This window comes from Babylonia areolata, chromosome 21, assembly GCF_041734735.1.
Source record: "Babylonia areolata isolate BAREFJ2019XMU chromosome 21, ASM4173473v1, whole genome shotgun sequence".
In the NCBI taxonomy this organism is placed as follows: domain Eukaryota; kingdom Metazoa; phylum Mollusca; class Gastropoda; order Neogastropoda; family Buccinidae; genus Babylonia; species Babylonia areolata.
The window spans coordinates 45,885,549-45,907,661 of NC_134896.1; the positions used below are offsets into that span (position 1 = coordinate 45,885,549).

Genomic DNA, 22,113 nt, shown 5'->3' on the forward strand with positions numbered 1-22,113 from the left:
GAGTTGGTGGTTTGCATGTGTGTGTGCGTGCGTGTGTGTGTGAAAGTGTCAGAGAGCGTGCGGATTGATTCGTAGAGGCATCACACCAGCTGTGTTTATATTATTTTCTTCTTGTTGCTTTATGGCCTTGAGCCTGTGAATGTATGTGTATGTGTGTCAAAGTGCGTCTTCACTGGCCTAAATTGTGGAAGGTATCCAGAAGTGTGTTTTGCAATGCAGGCATGTAAGAAATGGCATATTGTCTACCGTAGTTTCGAAGTGTAAGGTTTAAAAACAATGCGAAATGACCCATGTCTTGCATACAAACAAACACTTGTAGAGTCAAGCTGTGACGTTCGTGAAAGAGGGCTATTGTCAGGTCGCACTGTTTCTTCCTTCAGTCATCACATGGCAGGGAGCAGTCAACTGAAAAATGATATCCTCAAGTTGGCAGGGTACTGAGTGAGTGTGTCTTTGCAGACTATTTTGTGAGCCTTTCTTGTGGCTGCACTTTAGTGCAGGGATTTGTGTTCGTTGCATGAATGTACATGCTTGATTGGGTATACCCTCATGTGGGTATACACATAATAACTGTAATTATTATTTTCCACAGGCTTTGCACTGGAGAAAATAAACTTACGAATTTTCATGAGACAGTATACTGTCTTTTTGTTTGCCTTTCTTTTTTCTCTTTTTTTTTTTCTCTTTTTTTTCCAAATTTGTTTGCTTTTACTTCCTTTAAAATAATGACATTAGAAGTATATTTTAAAAGTCTTGTAAATTGAAAGTAAATAGAAATGAAATTTCTAGCTCACGTAGATTTGTCACTGTTTTGATACACACACACACACACACACACACACACACACATGGATAACATTTTTATGTCACCATATATATGGTGAGGTTGGTCAGTGAGTTAAACTGCTCACCCCCACACCCCCACACCCCCACCCCCAGCCCACCCCCAGCCCTATGAGGGCCAGAGCTCAAACACAGACTGAACCCTGGGACTGGGTCAGGTGGGGGTGAGGAGCAAACAAGATGAGGGGTGGGGATGTAGGGCAGTGAAGATTGATTCTTTGAGAGAGTTACAATAAAAATTGTTACCTCTGATCTGCTCTGAGAAGACAGAACTTCGGAAAACATCTATGAAAGCATTTGAAAGTTTATCTTTTGACATGTAAATGTTTATAAATGAAATGTCTTTTAATCCAAGCAATCAAGTTAAGTTTGATTGGTATAGCACTTTTAAAGAACACTTTCATTTACCAACAAACATATACTTTCTACAGGGATCGCGTTAACACATGTTTTTTGCGTATTTGACGCATTTTGATTTTCGCTGACGCATTTTCACAGCGCTCACGCGTAACACTTACGCAAAACAACTTTTACTCCAAGCCGTATCAATGCAACTTTAGGACTGACTTGGCAGCTAGGTTTGTGATACTGAATCAGACGGTACAAGACAAAGTGTCTGTGCATGTGGAGCACTGCAAGATGCCTACGTGACTCTTAACAGCTACAGCCAGTTAACAGAGTATGCGCGCACACAACACTGCTTAGCTGACGAGTTTTGGAACAGAGTGGCGTCATTACAGGGCGTGACCCTGTAGCGGGAAAGTTAAGCCTTGTTTGACTGCTGAATGTTACTCGGCTAGCCTAGGCCCTAGCGTTTTTTGGTTTTCCACTGTATCTCAGTCACGGAATCGACTCAATATGATTCTCAGGGCTTGCGGTGAATTTCAGCGCCGACGTGAGCGGCAAAAATAGGTGAGTAAACCTTTGATTTAGTGTCATAGGTCTGACGCAATTCTGACTCTAACTTACGCGTTTTTTTGCCGACTTTGCGTAAGCTGCACGCGTTTTGAAAAAGTCTAGCGCGATCCCTGTTTCTAATTAATTAATTAAAGGGTGGTAAACTACATTTATAGATATGGAACTTACTCATTGGCATTCTCACACAAGAAATCAGTCTGCTAGGTAGTATTTAGAAATTATCCAAGAAAAAACAAAGATTTTAAGACATTAAATTTTCAGCTGTTTTCTTTTCGTCATTTCTTTGCCAAGCTCCTTCTTTTCATAGCGGATAATGTTGTTGCAATTTGGATACCTCTTGAGTTTGCATCATTGAGTTACATGCATTCTTTTCATGAATTGATTTTTCAAAATTTTCAATGTTTGTGACTTTACATTTTTTATAAAAGATGTAAGGTTGATGTGAAGAACTCTGCAGAATTGATTTCACATTGTTTCATGTGTTGATGTGTTTACACAGAATGCTGTTTTGTGAGATTGATTCCATATCTATATATTGAAATATGTATATGTATCCACAGCACTTGTCCGTTTGAAGTCGCTGTGTCGAGTATTGCAGCAAGGTATATCAGGGACCTCCAGCTTGAGCTGTCCACTCTCCACCCAGCCACAACACATACAGGTGACCCCCAAGGTCAGCCTCTTCGACCAGAAAGTTCATGTCAGAGTTCATGGCCTGCCAAGCAAGGCCAAGGTCACACTGCATGTGAGGACAGACCAGGAGTGGCGCCGATCCCCGGCTGTGTTCCGATCGTGTAGTCACTTTGTTACCAGTGACAACGGGGACCTGGACCTGAACAGAGATGCTTCTGTAGGTGGTACTTACACTGGTAGGTTTACCTTGATGCTCCATTGAGATGCTTCTGTAGGTGGTACTTACACTGGTAGGTTTACCTTGAGCCTCCATTGAGATGTTTTGTTGGTGGTACTTACACTGGTAGGTTTACCTTGATCCTCCATTGAGATGTTTTGTTGGTGGTACTTACACTGGTAGGTTTACCTGGATCCTCCATTGAGATGTTTTGTTGGTGGTACTTACACTGGTAGGTTTACCTGGATCCTCCATTGAGATGTTTTGTTGGTGGTACTTACACTGGTAAGTTTACCTGGATCCTCCATTGAGATGTTTTGTTGGTGGTACTTACACTAGTAGTTTTACTTTGATCTTCTATTGATGCATCTGTTGAAGGAAGCTACAGAGGTGGATGTAGGTGGTACCTACACTGGTAGGTTTACTATTGATCCTCCATTGAGATGCTTCTGTAGGTGGTACTTACACTGGTAGGTTTACTATTGATCCTCCATTGAGATGCTTCTGTAGGTGGTACTTACACTGGTACAGTGGTAGGTTTACTATTGATCCTCCATTGAGATGCTTCTGTAGGTGGTACTTACACTGGTAGGTTTACTATTGATCCTCCATTGAGATGCTTTTACACATGCTGTTTATACTGGTTGGTTTACTTTTGATCTCTAGGTGGGGACGCTCACTCAGTCTGGCTCCATGACTAAGCGATTACTGTCTTCATTGGATGTTTAGTACGTGTATGTGTATGTGTATGCTAGTCAGTCATGTTCTACTATCATCAGGAGGCAACTGTTGTCCCAGTTATCTGGGCTAGAATTTGATTTTAGTGGAGAGTGTCTTGTCAAGTTACATCCCCACTCTCTTGGCCAAGAGGGTTTTAGGACAGTCAGCATTTGGATGGTTCCCAAAGACCAACCAGCCACCAAGGCTGCAGCACGAAGAGTAGGTGGTGTCCTGAATTCAGTAAATAAGAACAGGCATGACTGAACACCAACAAAGTGACTCACCAGCAGTGCAGGGTTTCTCCAGTAGTTCTCTGTGGACTGCTGATGCTGGGGTGTGACAAGCGAACCCAAGTATGGCCATGTATGGGGCTCTTGGAATGAGTGGCAAGGGAGTAGTTCCACTGAAAATAGTGTAGATGATGGGATTTTTCACCTCTCTTTCATATTATGACACAGAAGTTACATAATTATGTGCATCACACTGCATGTCATGGCTTTGATGTTTTTTTCAGGGGGGAGGGGGGGGGATTGAAGGGGGGTGGGAGTTCTTGTTCTGATTGCTTGTTTGTCATTGTTTCACTGTCTTTATCTCCTGATGCGATTTACTTTTCAGGTGTGGACCCCATGGGACCGTTCTGGAGTCTGACCCCCTGCCCCTCCGGCCCTCAGAACATCCGCATGGTGGTGAGGAACGGGGAGGATCCTATCCTCTACACTCTGTCCATCTGTCTGGATCACTGCTCTCTCCACGACCTGGTTGCCAAGGAGACAACACACAAACCTCTGGTCAGCACCTCGGTGTCCAGACTGAAAAAGGCGGCAGACGTGAGACGGATACCTGTGAAGGAAGGGGGTGTGCGAGGAGTGCTGTTTTTACCTCCAGGTGAGTCAAGATATTGTTTTGGCATGGTAGAGACAAAGAAACCAGATTGTTGGTGGTGGCTCCTGTAGTTTGTAGTTGGTACAACAATGAAGTGACCACGATCAGTTGTGTGCAAATAGTTTTTGCATGCGATTTGTCTTAGTCCATCTGGAGACAAAACAGCAGAGCACCTCAAATTCTACAAGTACAACTAAACATTATGCCAGAAACAGAAGCCAGAATCCTGTTAGAATAAGCCTAATCCAGTTAGTGAACATTCTACAGATTGTTTCCAGCTGTAAAGAATTTTCTCTGACATGATACGGGTGACGGCCCCCACCCAGGTGTGATTGACATGTTTGGATCTGTATGGTGTGACATGACACAGGTGACGGCCCCCACCCAGGTGTGATTGACATGTTTGGATCTGTATGGTGTGACATGACACAGGTGACGGCCCCCACCCAGGTGTGATTGACATGTTTGGATCTGTATGGTGTGACATGACACAGGTGACGGCCCCCACCCAGGTGTGATTGACAAGTTTGGATCTGTATGGTGTGACATGACACAGGTGACGGCCCCCACCCAGGTGTGATTGACATGTTTGGATCTGTATGGTGTGACATGACACAGGTGACGGCCCCCACCCAGGTGTGATTGACAAGTTTGGATCTGTATGGTGTGACATGACACAGGTGACGGCCCCCACCCAGGTGTGATTGACATGTTTGGATCTGTATGGTGTGACATGACACAGGTGACGGCCCCCACCCAGGTGTGATTGACAAGTTTGGATCTGTATGGTGTGACATGACACAGGTGACGGCCCCCACCCAGGTGTGATTGACATGTTTGGATCTGTATGGTGTGACATGACGCAAGTGACAGCTCCCACCTAGGTGTGATTGACATGTTTGGATCTGTATGGTGTGACATGACACAGGTGACGGCCCCCACCCAGGTGTGATTGACATGTTTGGATCTGTATGGTGTGACATGACACAGGTGACGGCCCCCACCCAGGTGTGATTGACATGTTTGGATCTGTATGGTGTGACATGACACAGGTGACGGCCCCCACCTAGGTGTGATTGACATGTTTGGATCTGTATGGTGTGACATGACACAGGTGACGGCCCCCACCTAGGTGTGATTGACATGTTTGGATCTGTATGGTGTGACATGACACAGGTGACGGCCCCCACCCAGGTGTGATTGACATGTTTGGATCTGTATGGTGTGACATGACACAGGTGACGGCCCCCACCCAGGTGTGATTGACATGTTTGGATCTGTATGGTGTGACATGACACAGGTGACGGCCCCCACCCAGGTGTGATTGACATGTTTGGATCTGTATGGTGTGACATGACACAGGTGACGGCCCCCACCCAGGTGTGATTGACATGTTTGGATCTGCCGGAGGTCTGATGGAGACACGTGCTGCTCTGCTGGCGTCACACGGCTTTGCTGTGCTGGCCCTTCCCTTCTTCAGGTTTGATGACCTGCCACAGACGATGGACGAGATTTCCTTTGACTACTTTGAGGTGAGTTCACCTTATGGTGAACCTTCCACTGTTGTCTTCATTCATCAGACACTAACTTTAAATATTTCCTTCATTCCTCTCCCCACAAACTTCATCCATTGTGTCCATAAGCCACAAACTTCCAGTGTTGTCTTTATTATCAGCCACAAACTTACACTCTTGTCTTCATCAACCATGAACTTTCAGTGTTTATTTATCAGCCGCAAACTCCAATGTAGTGTTCATCAGCCACAAACTTCCATTAAAGTGTTCATTCTTCAGCCACAAACTTGAATATTGTGTTCATCAGCCACAAACTTGAATGTTGTGTTCATCAGCCACAAACTCCAATGTTGTGTTCATCAGCCACAAACTTCCATTAAAGTGTTCATTCTTCAGCCACAAACTTGAATATTGTGTTCATCAGCCACAAACTTGAATGTTGTGTTCATCAGCCACAAACTTGAATGTTGTGTTCATCAGCCACAAACTTGAATGTAGTGTTCATCAGCCACAAAATCCAATGTAGTGTTCATCAGCCACAAACTCCAATGTAGTGTTCATCAGCCACAAACTCCAATGTAGTTTTCATCAGCCACTAACTCCAATGTAGTCTTCATCAGCCACTAACTCCAGTGTAGTGTTCATTCCTCAGCCACAAACTTCCACTGCTCTGTTCATTCATCAGCCTGTGTAGGTTCCAGGAAAATCCTGTTCTTTGCTCTTCTGAACCTTGCTGCCTTTACTGCCTGTGCCAGCAGATATAGGGAAAGGACTGGCGGCAAGGGTGTGGTTGTGTGCCCTTGTTAGAGCAAGAGTTACTGCCCTTGTCAGCAGTTTTCTATGGTGGTTTAAAAATGGTAATTACCCCTTCAGTGGCATGTGCTTCCTATTTGTCAGGCGGTTTTTGGTTGTAATGATTCACAAAAAATTCTAGCACGCAAACTGCTATCAGAAATTATACATAACCCATACTTTTTTCAAAGGAAAATAAACAGACTATCAAATTTTGATAGTTTGAAGCTTACTTAACACACTGTTTAGCAAAGAGTGAACCATAAATGTGAGAAAGATATATTTCAGATATTTCCTGCATATATGTTAAAGAATGTTAGTGATAGCAGCTGAAACAAACCTAGAAAATATTTGAAAACTAAACATGAAATGTGTTGCTCTACATTATGAACACATAGAGTCATAAATCATAATCCAAACTTCTTGAATTCTACACATTTTCAACCCACCATTCACTCACAGTTCCTTGGCAACAGCAGCAGAAATGTCAGCAAACTTTCTTTTAGTCTAGTTATTTCAAACACACACACACACACACACACACACACACACACACACACGTCTTTCATATGCCATGCCTGTCTGTGCCACGTCCGCTCGCCTCGCTCTTTTTCAGACAACATCAAAGAGGTTAACAGTGACCCAGTTGGCACACAGTTCAGTGGAGGGGGGTGAGTACTATACAGAATTTGCCTGCAGGCAATAGCTGATCCATTCTTTGAAATGCCTGCATGTTTTTCAAACACCATGCTTCTCAAGTGATTAACTCTCTCCATACGAACGGCGAAAGGGACGACGTTAACAGCGTTTCACCCCAATTACCATCATCAAAATATTGCAAGCGGAAGGCTCTTATACTGAAGAGGTGAATGTTGACAGAGAATACCACAATTTTTACGACGGAAGCTAAAGGTTGGGTCATTCAGACACCCACTGGACATCCGAGGGGTCTGTGTAGAGGAGAAGAGAGGACTGGCCGTACTGAGTGAGTTAATGCAACACACAACCCTGTTCCACCCCCTTCATCAAACACCTCTGTCTCTCCCTCTTTGTCTTGAAGGGGATGTGTTGTCACTGAGGTCAACACTAGGTCAGCCACAGAGCTATTCTTGGCCTCCTGTCGGCTCTCCATTTCCTTTTATTGCAACATCTAGCTCTACAGTCACCCCCACCCTCCTCCCTCTCTGCACATCATCACTCTTACTTTCATTCACGTCAAGTGAATCATCTTGACGAGATTTTTTGACAAGTACAAAACACATTGTCTTTATTGACTTGTAAAGTTTGTGCTACATCTCAGGTGACAGAATCACAAAGGGTGTTTGCAACCTGCTGCTGTTTCAAGCCACTAGAGTCAGTTTGTGTTCTGTCATCCGCCGTCTTGAAATCAGTAATTACCTTACAGAGTGTGATTGGCTGTTGCTCCTCACGGATAATGAAAGTAGACATATCAAGCTTTCTGAATGGTGGTTTTTTGGACACATAATCTTTGAAATGTAACCATGAAAAATCCTGAAATGACACAGACAAAAACATGGGTCATGGTGCAAAGAACAATAGATTTTTCATGACATATATATATATATGTCATGGGGCATTGAAGAAGATTCAAGCTGTGGCTATCCTTCAGTATTTGATTAATTTGAGACTGGAGTGAAAGCATTATTGCTGTGGTTTCTAGCCACATTGAGATTAACCATTAATTTCAATAGAAACTTTTTTTTACAGATTGCTTGGATGTTTTTTTTAAAGTCCAGGCTAACCATCAGTTCCCTTGATTGTCCCAAATAACGCCAACCTGTGTCAGAAGAGTTCAGAATGAATATAGTAGATGTACAATCTCATATTCATTATATTTTATGGGAATGTCACACTAAATTTATATGTAACAACTGGATTATTTATTGACAAATTGAAAAGTTGGTACAGTTTAATTTGATTAATTTGTTTACAGAAATGAGAAGCAAATTAAACCATAAGGTTTAAAATGTAATTTGTGTGTGTGTGTGTGTGTGTAAAACAGGAAACAGTCTCATGGTTCAATTCCCACAAAGCAGTGAAGGATGGAATTGGTCTGGTCGGGGTTTCTAAAGGAGGCGAGTTTGTTCTCTTGTTGGCTTGGAAATGCCCACAGGTAAGTTTTAAGACAAAATAGCAAACATGTGCAATAGCCATATGGTTAGAGCATTGAACTACAGGCTATAGCAGTCCTTGGTTCAAATCCTTTCCAAGTCTGGAGACTTTTCCTGTCTCCCAAGTAAGCACAGGTGTAGACCTGTTGGTGCTTAATCCACATTCATATAAATTCATGTGTATACACTTGCAGAAGATTAGATACACATATCAAGGATACTGTAATAGAAGGCAGCATTCAGTGTATTTTGGAAATTCAAATACACCCATTATGCTCCCACACCGAAAGTGAAGATGGTTTCCCAACTGGATGGGTGAAAATAGGACATTGGTGATAACTCACAGAAACAGTGAATGTGGGAGCTGCTGCCCACTCACACAAAAGAAGGAGAAGAAGACAACAGAAATACCGCAAATATAACAGCAATCTCTCGTTGATTTTTAAACTGATTTCTGTTCAGTTTCAGTCAGTGAATGTGGAGTTTCAGAATCTGTCATCTTCTCTTCATTTATTTTGTTCACTGCATTTATCTATTATTTCATTGCTTTTGATCCAAGGGGTACATGAATTGGTATTTGTGGAACACTTTGAAATTTCACAATGATTGTGAATGTTCAGTGCATTATTTGCAAGATACTTATCTTTTTACACACACACACACTCACACACACAAACACACACACACACACACACACACACACACACACACACACACACACACACACACACACACAATGTGAAAAATATATGATCTGTATTAATCAACAGCAGATATTGATCTGGATAGTCACGATCTGTTACAGGTGAAAGCAGCTGTGGTCATCAACAGCATACCTTCCTATGGAATATTTGACCTGCACAGAAAGGACGGAGCTCTGGTCTGGAAGGGCCTGAAGTGAGTTTTGAAAGGAGTTAGTTCTGGACAGGAAAGGGTTAAAACCAAGACCTGTGCTTCTGACTCTCTCTCTCTCTCTCTCTCTCTCTCTCTCTCTCTCTCTCTCTCTCTCTCTCTCCTTTTCCCCATTTCTTTTTTCTTTTCTTTTTTGTTTTAAACTAGGACCACACAAAAAACAAGATGCGTCAAGTGTGAATGCCTGTCTGAAGTCTATGAAATGCTGTTTTTTTGTTTATTTGTTTTTTGTTGTTGTTTTTTTCTTATTAAAAAGGGGGTGGATACTCATGTCAATGTTTAAAGCTACTTTAATGTTCTATAGTTTAGGTACTATTTGTATCTGTTTTTTCACAGTTATTATTTTTTTTTTTTATGTTAATGTTTTAGTGGAGTGATGGCCTAGAGGTAACACATCCGCCTTGGAAACGAGAGAATCTGAGCGTGCTGGTTCGAATCACGGCTCAGCTGCTGATATTTTCTCCCCCTCCACTAGACCTTGAGTGGTGGTCTGGACGCTAGTCATTCGGATGAGAGGATAAACTGAGGTCCCGTGTGCAGCATACACGTGTAAAAGAACACATGGCAACAAAAGGGTTGCTCCTGGCAAAATTCTGTAGAAAAATCCACTTCGATAGGAAAAATAAATAAAACTGCATGCAGGAAAAAATACCAAAAATTGGGTGGCACTGTAGTGTAGCAACACGCTCTCTCTGGGGAGAGCAGCCCAAATTTCACACAGAGAAATCTGTTGTAATAAAAAGAAATACAAAATTCAAAAATACAAATACACAAAACTAGCATCGGCTCTCAAGACCTGATAAGTGCCTGCCTTTTTCTTTTTTTCAGCAGATGTATAGCATATGAAACACATGCACTTTGACACCTTGAAACTGAAACTTGTATGATATTGGAAATCATGATTTGATGAACTAGTTTTTGTGTCACAAGTCCATTAACACTTATTGTTTTATTCACGTTTCTCAACACAGACAAATCTTTACATAAGCGTAACATCTTAATTTGTAGTTACCGTATACATGTAATAATATATGTCTATATCAGGTGTCCCAAAGAAAGTGAACCGCTTTTTGACAAGTATTTTCTCAGTGATAGAGAAACCAAATTCATGGAAAATTTTCACACAGTAACCTCAGGGTATCATCAACAAGTCTGTGAAATATCTAAAAGTTTGGATGCAAATTATGGAAGTATTGTCAAATTCAAAATAGCATGTCAAAAAATCCAGTATCAGAGCTGTGCAATGTGACCTTCATCATGTTCATGCCAGCTGCCAGGTGTTGGCATTTGTCAGTGTCAGTCTAAAAATGGCCTGTCTGGGTGTCAAGTCTATTGATTTTTTTTATTTTATTGTCATCTGTATTCAAAATCAGTTCCGTCCAAAGTTTCAGTTTGGAAGGATCAACCATGCCTTTGAGTGAAAATGATAAGATTACCATTGAAAACTGTATGAAGGATGAAGGCTAGGGTTGAAGAGGGATCATAAAGAAATTTCCAGGCAAGGGGTGGAGCCTTGTCACTATAAACAGACTTATCGCTAAAATACACACTACAGGGTCAGTAGCACGTAAAATTGGCAGTGGGAGACCCAAGACTGCATGTTCAGAGAACAAGGACTGTGTTGAGGAACTGATTCAATCCCAGGAGAACCCAGGGACCCACAAAGATTTCCTCTGATACTGGATTTTTTGACATGCTGTTTTGAATTTGACACTACTCGCATAATTTGCATCTGAACTTTTAGATATTTTGCAGACTTGTTGATGATACCCTCAGGTTACTGTGTGAAAATTTTCAATGAATTCAGTTTCTCTGTCAATGAGAAAATACTTGTCAAAAAGCGGTTCACTTTTTGGGGGACACCTTATATGTATATATATAGAGAGAGAGAGATATATATATATATATAGATATAATGTGTATAGAAAATGTACATATGAATTATCTGTAAATTTTACGTATGGTGTAAAAATGTTTGGGTTTTTTCATTTCTTTTTTTGTTGTTAAAAATGCACAAACATGCAATCCATGTGTGTGTGTGTGAATGTGATATTCTTTGCTATCTGTATCATCATAACATTGATTTAGTAACTTGTGTGTTTCTTTCATTGTTGTTTTCCTTTCTTTTTTCTTTCTTTTTTTTATTTATTTAATTCTCAATGGTTTGTTTGCAGACTGGATGCCAGTAAAATGTGGCCGACAGAAGAGGGCATGTCTGTCAGAGATGTGTTCACATTCACCACAGATTCCTTTATCCCAGTGAGTAGATCCACACTTTCGTTCATGTGTATGTGTGTAAAGCACACAGAGAGGTCTTTAGACAGGTATATCTAAGCGCTGTTGGAGCATACACCAACAAATGAGTTGAGTGTTGGCCTAGAGGTAACGCGTCTGCCTGGGAAGTGAGAATCTGAGCGCACTGGTTCAAATCACACTGGCAGTCGCAAGTATTTTCTCCCCCTCCACTAGACCTTGAGTGGTGGTCTGGATGCTAGTCATTTGGATGAGAGGATAAACTGTGGTCCCATGTGCAGCATGCATTTAGCACACATAAAAGAATCCACAGCAACAAAAGTGTTGTCCCTGGCAAAATCCTGTAGAAAAATCCACTTTGATTGGAAAAACAAATAGAATTAAAACAAATTGCGTGTAGAAAAACATACCAAAAAATGGGTGGCACTGTCAGTATAGCAACACATTTGGTGTCATATACTGTACCATGTCAAACTGATGCAAACTAGGCCTATGGTTTGCTCTGTTTGGCCAAATTTCGCGCGGCTAACAGTGAAAAGACGCCCCTCTTAGTCTGGCCCGCTCTTAGCCAATCAAACGCCTCTAACAGCTATAAGCGCTGAATCATTTCCTTTGGCCAAGGCTCTCCACGCCATCTTGTCAGGTTTTCGCTCTGTCTCGTCTAACGCTTTTTTTGGCTATTAAGCGTTTTCATTTGGCCTTATTTTGTTGTATGCGGCTTGCATGTGTATTGTGCTTACATTCTGTGTACTCGTTTCGACTCGGCCCCCTCGATTTCTTCGTATTTTTCTACCTCTGAGTCGATCCTGTCTTTCCTTTCTCTGTTGGGGATCGTATTGTTCGCTGGGTGCTTACGTGCGGTACCATGCCTCGTTTGCCATCCTACGAAGGCAGGGATCATGATGCTGGCAGAGATACTCGCCAAGAGACTCTCCCAGGCCCGGAGCTCATGATTTCTCCCGATAGGGACCGCGGCGATGCGTCTGCAGACGCTGATCGCGGAGGGGACGCTCGTCCCGATAAAACGGTCATGAAGGGGACCGGGGGGAAAGGGATTCGAGCGTCACCTCCCGAAGTGTCCCAGCGCGAGGCGGGTGGAAGGGGGAGTAGCACGTCCTCTCTTGGTGGTGGGAACTCGCGGCTGGGTGCGGACTCCCAAGGGGAGGCCGCCCCCCGCCGTTACCCGGGTCCCCACACGGAGACGGCCCTCAGGGGCCCCAGTGCTGTTTCCCCTCCTCCCTTCTCGGTCGACCCCCCTCCCCCACCTCCTCCTGGGGGAGAAAAACAGTTGGTTCCGGGGGGGGACCTCCACTTAGCCCACCCCGGGCCAAGCCACCCCAGTCTCCCCACGGGAGGGGATTCTGGGCGCGTGGCAACCTGCTCTGCAGGTCTCCCCGCTATCCGGCCGGTCTCCCCTGCTGGGGGAGTCCCGCGCGTGTCAGGCGGTTCCGGGCAGTCAGACCGCCGGCCTTTCGGCCTGTCTGACACCCAAGTCGGACCTGATCTCCCTCCGACTTGGCCAGGTTTTTCCCTTCAACGAGGTCAAGGCACCAGTGACCCTTGGGGCTGGGGTCACGGGATGGCTGGTGCCCACGGGTGGTATCCCCCATTCTACCCGTACTGGGGTGCACCTATGGTGCATGCTGGGTTCCCGGGAGGACCAGGGACTAACCCCTGGTCCGCTCCCCACCGGACCCAACCCAGCACAGACCACAGAGTGACACACACAGCCCCGACAAGAGGGATTGACTCTTCGTTGGGCAGGTCGAGCTCCTCGACCAGTGTTAACACTACAGCCTCAAATCGGTCCTCTGTCAGCACGCAGGTGACCGCCATGGTCACTACGGCTTCCTTTTCAGGACCGACGGCAGCTGAGGGACCCCGCTCAGCCCGTGGGAGCCTGCTGGTCCCACCTACCCAACACATTCTCCCTGGGGAGAGCAGCCCAAATTTCACACAGAGAAATCTGTTGTGACAAAAAAGAGTAATACAATACAATATAATATAATCTTCACTGTGTTTCTTTGTCATAGGATTTCTCATAGTAAAGATAGTTTCCTATAAAGAGATATTCATCTTCTCAAATATCAAGCAAAGGACATTAACAGAAAGGCAACCTTTCCATACCATGTGAAGGTTGTTTTTGTTGTTTCTTTTGTTGTTTTTTGGAGGGTTGGGGGTTGTTTTTGTTTTTTGTTGTTGTAGTAAGAAAAATCATAAAGCACACACACATTCATGCACAAACACACACACATACACAAACAGCAAGTGAAAGCATGCACACATGCATACTTGCATGTAAATACATACATATTCTCATAAACCCTATTTATGGCTGTCATGACAGATGTGATGCTGGTTCACAAACACATGCACCCATGCACACCACCACATACACACACTCATATTCACACACACACACATACACACACACACACACGCACACACACACACACACACACACACACAGTGTATTAACATGTGTGTGCTGCAGGTTTGGGAGAGCTCGGCCCACATTCTGATGATGGTGAGTGATGATGATCACCAGCTGCACTCAGAACTGGCTGACAAGTATCACAGCGCATTCCCCGAGGACAGGCGCCACCTGATGGAGGTGGTTCACTATCCAGGGGCAGGTCACTTACTGGAGCCCCCATACACCCCGCACTGCAGAGCTTGTGTCAACCCTGCTTATGGTGTGTTCATGTCTGTGTGTCTCTTGAGTGTGTGTGTGTGTGTGTGCATGTGTGTATGTGCTTGTGTGTGTGTGCCTCTGTGTGTGTGTGTGTGTGCATTAGCGTGTGTGCTTGTGTGCATGTGTGTGTGTGTGTGTCTCTCTGAGTGTGTGTGTGTGTGTTCAAACATCTCTTCAAATACAAATACATTCCGATGTTCCACTACTTTAGGGCTGATTCGTTGTTCTTACTGTGTAATGTTGTGGTAAACTGTTTTTTACATCTGCATTATGCTACAGTTATAGTTTATGCATATGGAAGTATAATACAGTTATCCTAAGAATTCAGTTTTTTCTACTTATTAGGCTGTTCATCGTGACTGACTGATGTAGTGTTATGCAGAGAAAAAATATCAGCCTAGATAAATAAATGGTGTCTCTTTGTGCCACAGTGAATTGTGGTTTCATTGTCATTGAAATTTTGAGTGACATGTACAGAAAGTGATTGTCAGTATGGTAACAAAGTAAAAGATTGCTAATCATTGTCCCTCCAAGTGTTGATGGGTGTGTTTGATATCTTTTAACAAAGAGTCACAATGGGTGAGAACTGGAAAATGTATATAAAGTAAAGGCTGTCACAGAATTTTTTATTGCAGATTTTGCATTTTCCATGGGTTTTTGTTGTTGATGAAACCACATTGATCAATTTGTGTGTACAGTCATGTGATTACTCGCTGACTTACTCAGTTGGATAGTACAAGGCATTCCATTCTCAATTCTTTTTTTCTATATTTATTTGACAGGAGTGGACTTCATGTGGGGAGGAAACTCAGTTGACCATGCCGCTGCTCAAGAGGAGTCCTGGACCCAGATTCAGAAATTTCTCAAGACACATCTCTCTGACTGATGTTGCTGGCAGAGTTGAGTGTAACAACCTGTGGCTTGCGTTCTTGGTGTTGTGAAGGTTTTCATGTTCTAGAGGGTGGAGTCCTGGGTGTCTGCCAGGCTTGAGGTCCATCTGATGTTCCAAGGGGGGTTGGTGGCTGTCTGCAGAGGGGTGAGGTCCATCTGATGTTCCAAGGGGAGGTGGTGGCTGTCTGCAGAGGAGTGAGGTCCTGTGGAGGTTGTGTTTCTGCCTCCTCTCGGACAGGAAGTGGATTTGGTGACAGCACATGAACCAGTTATGTGTGTGCATTACACAGATCTGTATTGTATTGCATTGTATTGTATTGTATTGCATCGTATCATATCATATTCTGTTGTGTTGTATTGTATTGTATAATAGTATTACTCTTTGTCACAACAGATTTCTCTATGTGAAATTCTGGCTGCTCTCCCCAAGGAGAGTGCATCATTTTAGTGCAGTGCCACCCTTTCATATTTTTTGTTTGTACCTGCAAATGTATTTTTTTCCTGTCATAGGGACGGTTCCTACAGAATTTTGCTAGGGACAACCCTTTAGTTGCCATGGGTTCTTTTACATAAGCTGAGTGTATACTGCATGTGGGACCTCAGTTTTTTGCTTCATCTGAATAACTAGTGTCCAGTCCACCACTCAAGGCCCGGTGAAGGGGGAGAAAATACTGGCTGGTGAGGGATTCAGTCCCATGCACAGGGACTCTCTTGTTTCCCAGGCAGACACATTATCACTAGGCCACCACTCCACGCTTTATCACTGGGCCACCACTCCATGCTTTATCACTGGGCCACCACTCCACGCTTTATCACTAGGCCACCACTCCACGCTTTATCACTAGGCCACCACTCCACGCTTTATCACTAGGCCACCACTCCACGCTTTATCACTAGGCCACCACTCCACGCTTTATCACTAGGCCACCACTCCACGCTTACTTGTACAGATTTTTGTTTAATCTGGTACGGAAACAATGCTCAAAGAAAAAAAGCCAGAAATATCATGTTTATCATCAAAGCATTACTTATAGTATCACATTATTACTTATAGTATCACATTACTTATAGTATCACATTATTACTTATAGTCATCACATTATTACTTAATAGTCATCACATTTTTTCATGAAACTGATATATTTCATTCTATGTTTTTGAATTTCTTTTTATCTTTTTTCTTTATAATTTATTTCCACATAGCTCATTTACAGTACAGTACATGGACATTTGATGTCACAAAAAACAAACTACAAAAAGCAAGATTTTGGAAGTTGGTTGATGCTTTTGACTTGATACAAGCTGACTTGAACGTTACAGTGTGCCAGGTAGAAGGCTTTTTGATACTTTCTAACCACATTTTCATATATATGTGTTGAAAACGTTTGCAGTGGTCCCTTCTGTCTTCACAGCATACTTTCAGGCACGGACAGGTACAGACAGATTTCTTGAGGTGACTATGAACAGTTTATTCCTGACCATCTGTCACATGAATGCATTGATGCAGTGCAGCTCCATTCATCTTTGATTCTGCCTATTGCAACGGAATCATCTACCTACATTATAATGTCAGAATACTCGTGATAACCCATGAAAGGACAAATCACTAGTGAAGTTCACTGGGACTGTGCAGGTGTCTCGCCAGAATAAAAGGGAAGTCTGCTGTCAGCTATGTGCTTTTGCAGCAAACATATAATCAGATTCGCTGGAAACTGTGCAGTTACCCCAGTGTAACATGTTGTTACCCTTGTGTAGCATGTAGTCAGTCCAGTGTAACATGTTACCCTTGTGTAGCATGTAGTCAGTCCAGTGTAACATGTTGTTACCCTTGTGTAGCATGTAGTCAGTCCAGTATAATATGTTGTTACCCCTGTGTAACATGTAGATACCCAGTGTAACATGCAGTTCATCAAGTGTAACATGGAGTTACCCCAGTATAACATGTAGTCAGTGCAATGTAGCTGATCGGAAAGCTGTGCCCAGACTATCTCTTTGTTATCGTATCCTAAGAAATGATATCTGTCCCACCCTGTCCCATTGTGTCAGTGTGGGCATCGTCCAGTTTTTCTCACAGGCACAATGGTTTTATGGTTAGAGCATTCAAAATTTCAATCACAGGGTCCTTGGTTCAATTAAAGACCATATGTAAAGGAAAGGCCAACTACTGGCTACTGGGGAAAATGGGGTCATTGTGTGAGTTACATCCCTCCTTGGACACAGTCAGAATAACGTGATCAGTTTGATTGGATTCAGAAGTGAAATCAATCAATAATTTTTACCTCTCTCTATAACATAGAATTTGGAAGTAACAAGTTTTATGCTTTGTCATCAAATTGTTCATTGTGTTACTAACAATTTTGTAAATTTCATCACCAAACCTGGTTGTTGTTTTTTTCAGTGATGTTTTTCTTAAACTTTGATTTATGTTTTTCAGTGATTTTTTTTATATATTTATTTACTAGCCTTACAAATGGGAAATCTGTGATGAAATGTTGGAAGAAAATTTGCAGCATTAAATGCTATCCTCAGTTTCATTCCTTTCTGCCTAACCCCCAACCCCCTGGCCCTTACTGCTTTACAGTCATCATTTGATGTGCCACTACTTAATGTATTTAATGGCGTTTTTTTGGTGGCGTTGTTGCTGTTTTAGCACTGTCAACTTTGTGGAAGGGCAGGGTTGTGTTCCCATTTGATTCCTGAGTTAATTCTAAAATGAGTTCATAAAAATTGTGAAGAGTGTGAAATCTATCCATATCTGGAACATACATGAACATATGCTGGGTTTTTGTTTGTTTTTGTGTTGTTGTTTTTTTGGTTTTTGTTGTTTTTCTTTTTCTGAAAAGTGTTTATGCTTGCTTTTTGACTCACTTGTGTAAACAAAGTGAGTCTGTGTTTTAACCCGGTGTTCGGTTGTCTGTGTGTGTGTGTGTGTGTCTATGTCTGTGTGTGTGTCTGTGTGTCCGTGGTAAACTTTAACATTGACATTTTCTCTGCAAATACTTTGTCAGTTGACACCAAATTAGGCATAAAAATAGGAAAAATTCAGTTCTTTCCAGTCATCTTGTTTAAAACAATTTTGCACCTCTGGGATGGGCACAAAATTTTTTTTTTTAAAAGAAGCCAAATTATATGCAAACTGCATTTACAGTGATATTTATATTTTTTGTATTCTCTAAACTTGGCACTTTGATCTGATATTCTGACACAACAACAAGAGCAATCATTATTATCATTTTTTGTTCAAACAGGAACTTCTTTTGCTAAGCATGGAAGTTTTATTTATTTTGCAAACGTTTTGGTGCAGATAGTAAAAAAGGGAAATTACTCTGTAATTAATGCTAGGGGACTTAATTTGCTTTATACTGATCTTTCTCATCTTAAACATTACATTTTGAAATTATACTCAATTCATAAAAAGCTTATGTGTTTTACTCTCAGTGTACAGGGCTTTCACTATGTTCATTCGCCCAAGTGGTCTTTTTCGGAAAATACTAAAATCAATACGACAAGTGGACTTTACAGATCTATTGGCTGAGCCCTGAAGGTCATGGGTAAAAAATCAATTGCGTACACATAATTATACACATTCAAAGCGCGTGCTCATATTCTTCGCGAACGCGAACAACGCCATTTTGTTTCAAGTTGTTGACCTGCCCGTTCAATCCTATATTCAATGGACAATACACGATAACATGTGATGGAAAGTTGGAGGAGGAGACTGTTAAATATTTATTCAGAGAAAGATTTGTGAACGCCTCATCACTTACTCGATTATGCCCCAAACTGCCATAAAATATCCACAGAATCAGTTGGAATTCACAGTTAAAAATTGTAAACCATGCGAGTTAATACCCTTGAATTGATCATGATGAAACGAAAAAAATTCCTGTCTTGACTTCTCAAAATGCAGTCCTTTTCACTTCTTACGTTTAGAAGTACATCTACTTGGCTCTACATGTTATTAGTTTAACAGAATACTAAATTTTCATATCAACTTTAAAACTATAAAACTAGAATGAACATAAAAGAGAAATTGAATTGACCGTGTCGTACTACATTCCCGGCGGGTGTAACTAAACTTGTAAATCTATCTAGATCTAGAGAAAACAGCCAAATGTTGCAGTGTGATTGCGGCGATAGCCATGTCTCCTTTACTGCAGACTTAAAAAGAATTTTTTATTGCCCTTAAAGATTTTTTTGAATGCCCAAGATACACCAGAATAATATGATTTAAACAGCGTTCTCACTGCGAATACCGCAATTGATTTATCGCCCTTTAAAAAAGTATGTTCAAATATTACATTTTAGAACGTCAGTTAAGGAGCCACGATCGTGTAATGGGTAAGACAGTTTCTTCTCACCCGAACACGCGGAGTTCAAATCTGGTTAGGACTTTTTTTCTTTCTTTTTTTTTTTTAACCCGAAGCTTTATAATAACAAATACAGAACACATTTTAACGATTAGATTTTTTTTTTTTTTAACGTGTATTACAAGTGAGTCTTGAAGGCCTTGCCTCTCTTGTTTCATTTGACATTGTTGGACTGGAGTTGTGATTCAATAATGAATATGTATGTTTTGTTGGTGTATCCTCCACACCCTAAAAGGGGCAAAAGGATCAAATTATTTTTTTCATTTGACATTGTTGGACTGGAGTTGTGATTCAATATGCATGTTTTGTTGGTGTATCCTCCACACCCTAAAAGGGGCGAAAGGATCAAATTATTTTTTTCATTTGACATTATTGGACTGGAGTTGTGATTCAATGTGTATGTTTTGTTGGTGTATCCTACACACCCTAAAAGGGGCAAAAGGATCAAATTCCTTTGAGCCCCTATTTAATCCTAGCTAGGAATGGTGGTCAACATAAGCAGTCAGAGGATTGGTTAAACAACAGTATTTTACTCAAATCTGGATGCACTCATTATGGAAGAAAAAAAGATCCAGTCTATTTCTCTGTGCCCTTCACTACATAGAAATTTGGATAGCAGTGTACATCTTTCATGACATTGACTAATGTCTAATGGAATTTATATCATTGGACTGAAAGACTCATTTTGTTGATTTTTTTGTACATGCATGGAAATGTGGAAAGAAGAATGCTGCAACAGATCTGAACATGATAAAGACAGTTAGTCCAAAGGTGTCTTTCAACAAGGATTGAACTATAGAAGCATTTAATTTCATATATATATTAACAGTAACTTTGACTGTCATAATCAGTCAATTATTCTCATCACTTTGTACCACAGGAACTGATTTACCCATCATACCCAGTTGCTTCCCTTGGACTATGTTTATTTCAGTTTCACTTTATCAATTCATTTCACTTTCTCAGTCAGTTGTGTTATCACTTGGTGCTTTTTTTGTTGGGTTACACTACTGGTCAGGCATCTGCTTTGCAGATGTGGTGTAGCGTATATGGATTTGCTTGAACTCAGTGACATCTCCTTGAGAAAGTGAACTGAACTGAAGCTCTTAGCTTGTCGGTGCCTTTACTGTCTGTCATTTGAGATTGTTTTCAGGGAGATTGAGCATGTTTCCGATGATTTTGTGTGTATGTGTGTGTGAGTGTGTGTGAGTGTGTTGTGTATGAAGTATGGCTTCATCAATACACTCAGCTGTTGCCAGACAGATCCACAGAAACTGCGGTGATAGAAAGTGTATGTGTTTGTCACACTCCGGATTATTGTATGTAAACTAGGGAAATGTTTACATGCTTCATATAAAGCCAGTATGTGATATTCAGACTGAGCAGAGAAATAAAGTGTTCCAAGCTTATGGGAAAAAAAAACTTCATGTGTCAGTCTTCATTCTAATGTCTCTACACTAAAAGTGTCAAAGATAAGGCAGGTCAGGGAGAAGGAAAAAAATAAAAGACAGAGAATGAATGAACATTTTCATTGAGAGAAAAAGGAAAAAGCACATAAGGCCTGTTTTTAACTTGGCCTCGTAAAAAGGCAAATATAAAAAATATGCTATACAAACATTGTAACATTACAAAGAGATTTTTCAAATTATGTAAATGCATGCAAATTCGGAAGTGCATGCATAAATATTGTATGTATGATAGTCAGTCATGTCAGACAATGACCATCACAACAGCAGAGGAGACAGATGCTGTCCTGACTATCTGAGCTAGCATTTGATTATAGTAGAGAATGTCTTGCCCAAGTTACATCCTCCCTCTCAGTGAAGAAAGCTTTAGGACAGTCAGCGTTGGGATGTTCCCCAAAGGCCAACTAGCTCCCAAGAGCCAGTACAAACTTGCCTCCTTCTTTGAGAGTCTTAGTCCTCAAAAGACTAAGCTATAATTAATTCCCATTAGAATGGAGAAACCATTGATCAAACAGCTCTCACTTTGCTGCTGGCCCGACTGTAAGCATTTGTCAGTCTCTGATACAACCCAAACGTTGAGCCCAGCACTAATATTACTCATTATACAACACACACACACACACACACACACACACACACACACACACAGAGAGAGAGAGAGAGAGAGAGAGAGGAAGAGAAAAAGAGAGAGAAAGTGAATAGGGATGCTAAAGATACGTGTTTGAAAGTTCTTCTATGTGATCTAAATGGTACATCTATTTTTACATAAAGACTAGTCTGGACATTGAGAATTGATGAATTTTTCCACAATAAACCACCTGGGTATGAAAGATTAGATTCAAAAGACCAGTTCTCAGATGGGGAAACATATTTTG

General features: G+C 41.7%; 1 protein-coding gene across 2 annotated transcripts in view; it reads left to right on the top strand.

Moving 5' to 3' along the window:
* Window positions 1-18,518, top strand: part of LOC143296411 (bile acid-CoA:amino acid N-acyltransferase-like) — an 18,697-nt gene extending 179 nt beyond the window's left edge. The window contains exons 2-9 of one of the 2 annotated variants that reach the window (XM_076608306.1): window positions 2,322-2,630; window positions 3,947-4,216; window positions 5,576-5,745; window positions 8,543-8,653; window positions 9,457-9,548; window positions 11,738-11,822; window positions 14,311-14,512; window positions 15,294-18,518. In XM_076608306.1, the coding sequence (XP_076464421.1) occupies window positions 2,322-2,630; window positions 3,947-4,216; window positions 5,576-5,745; window positions 8,543-8,653; window positions 9,457-9,548; window positions 11,738-11,822; window positions 14,311-14,512; window positions 15,294-15,397 (1,343 nt within the window). In that variant the 3' untranslated portion in view covers window positions 15,398-18,518. The remainder of the gene's footprint in view (window positions 1-2,321; window positions 2,631-3,946; window positions 4,217-5,575; window positions 5,746-8,542; window positions 8,654-9,456; window positions 9,549-11,737; window positions 11,823-14,310; window positions 14,513-15,293) is intronic. The other variant, XM_076608307.1, reaches the window with a different exon arrangement.
* The last annotated feature ends 3,595 nt before the right edge of the window (window positions 18,519-22,113 follow it).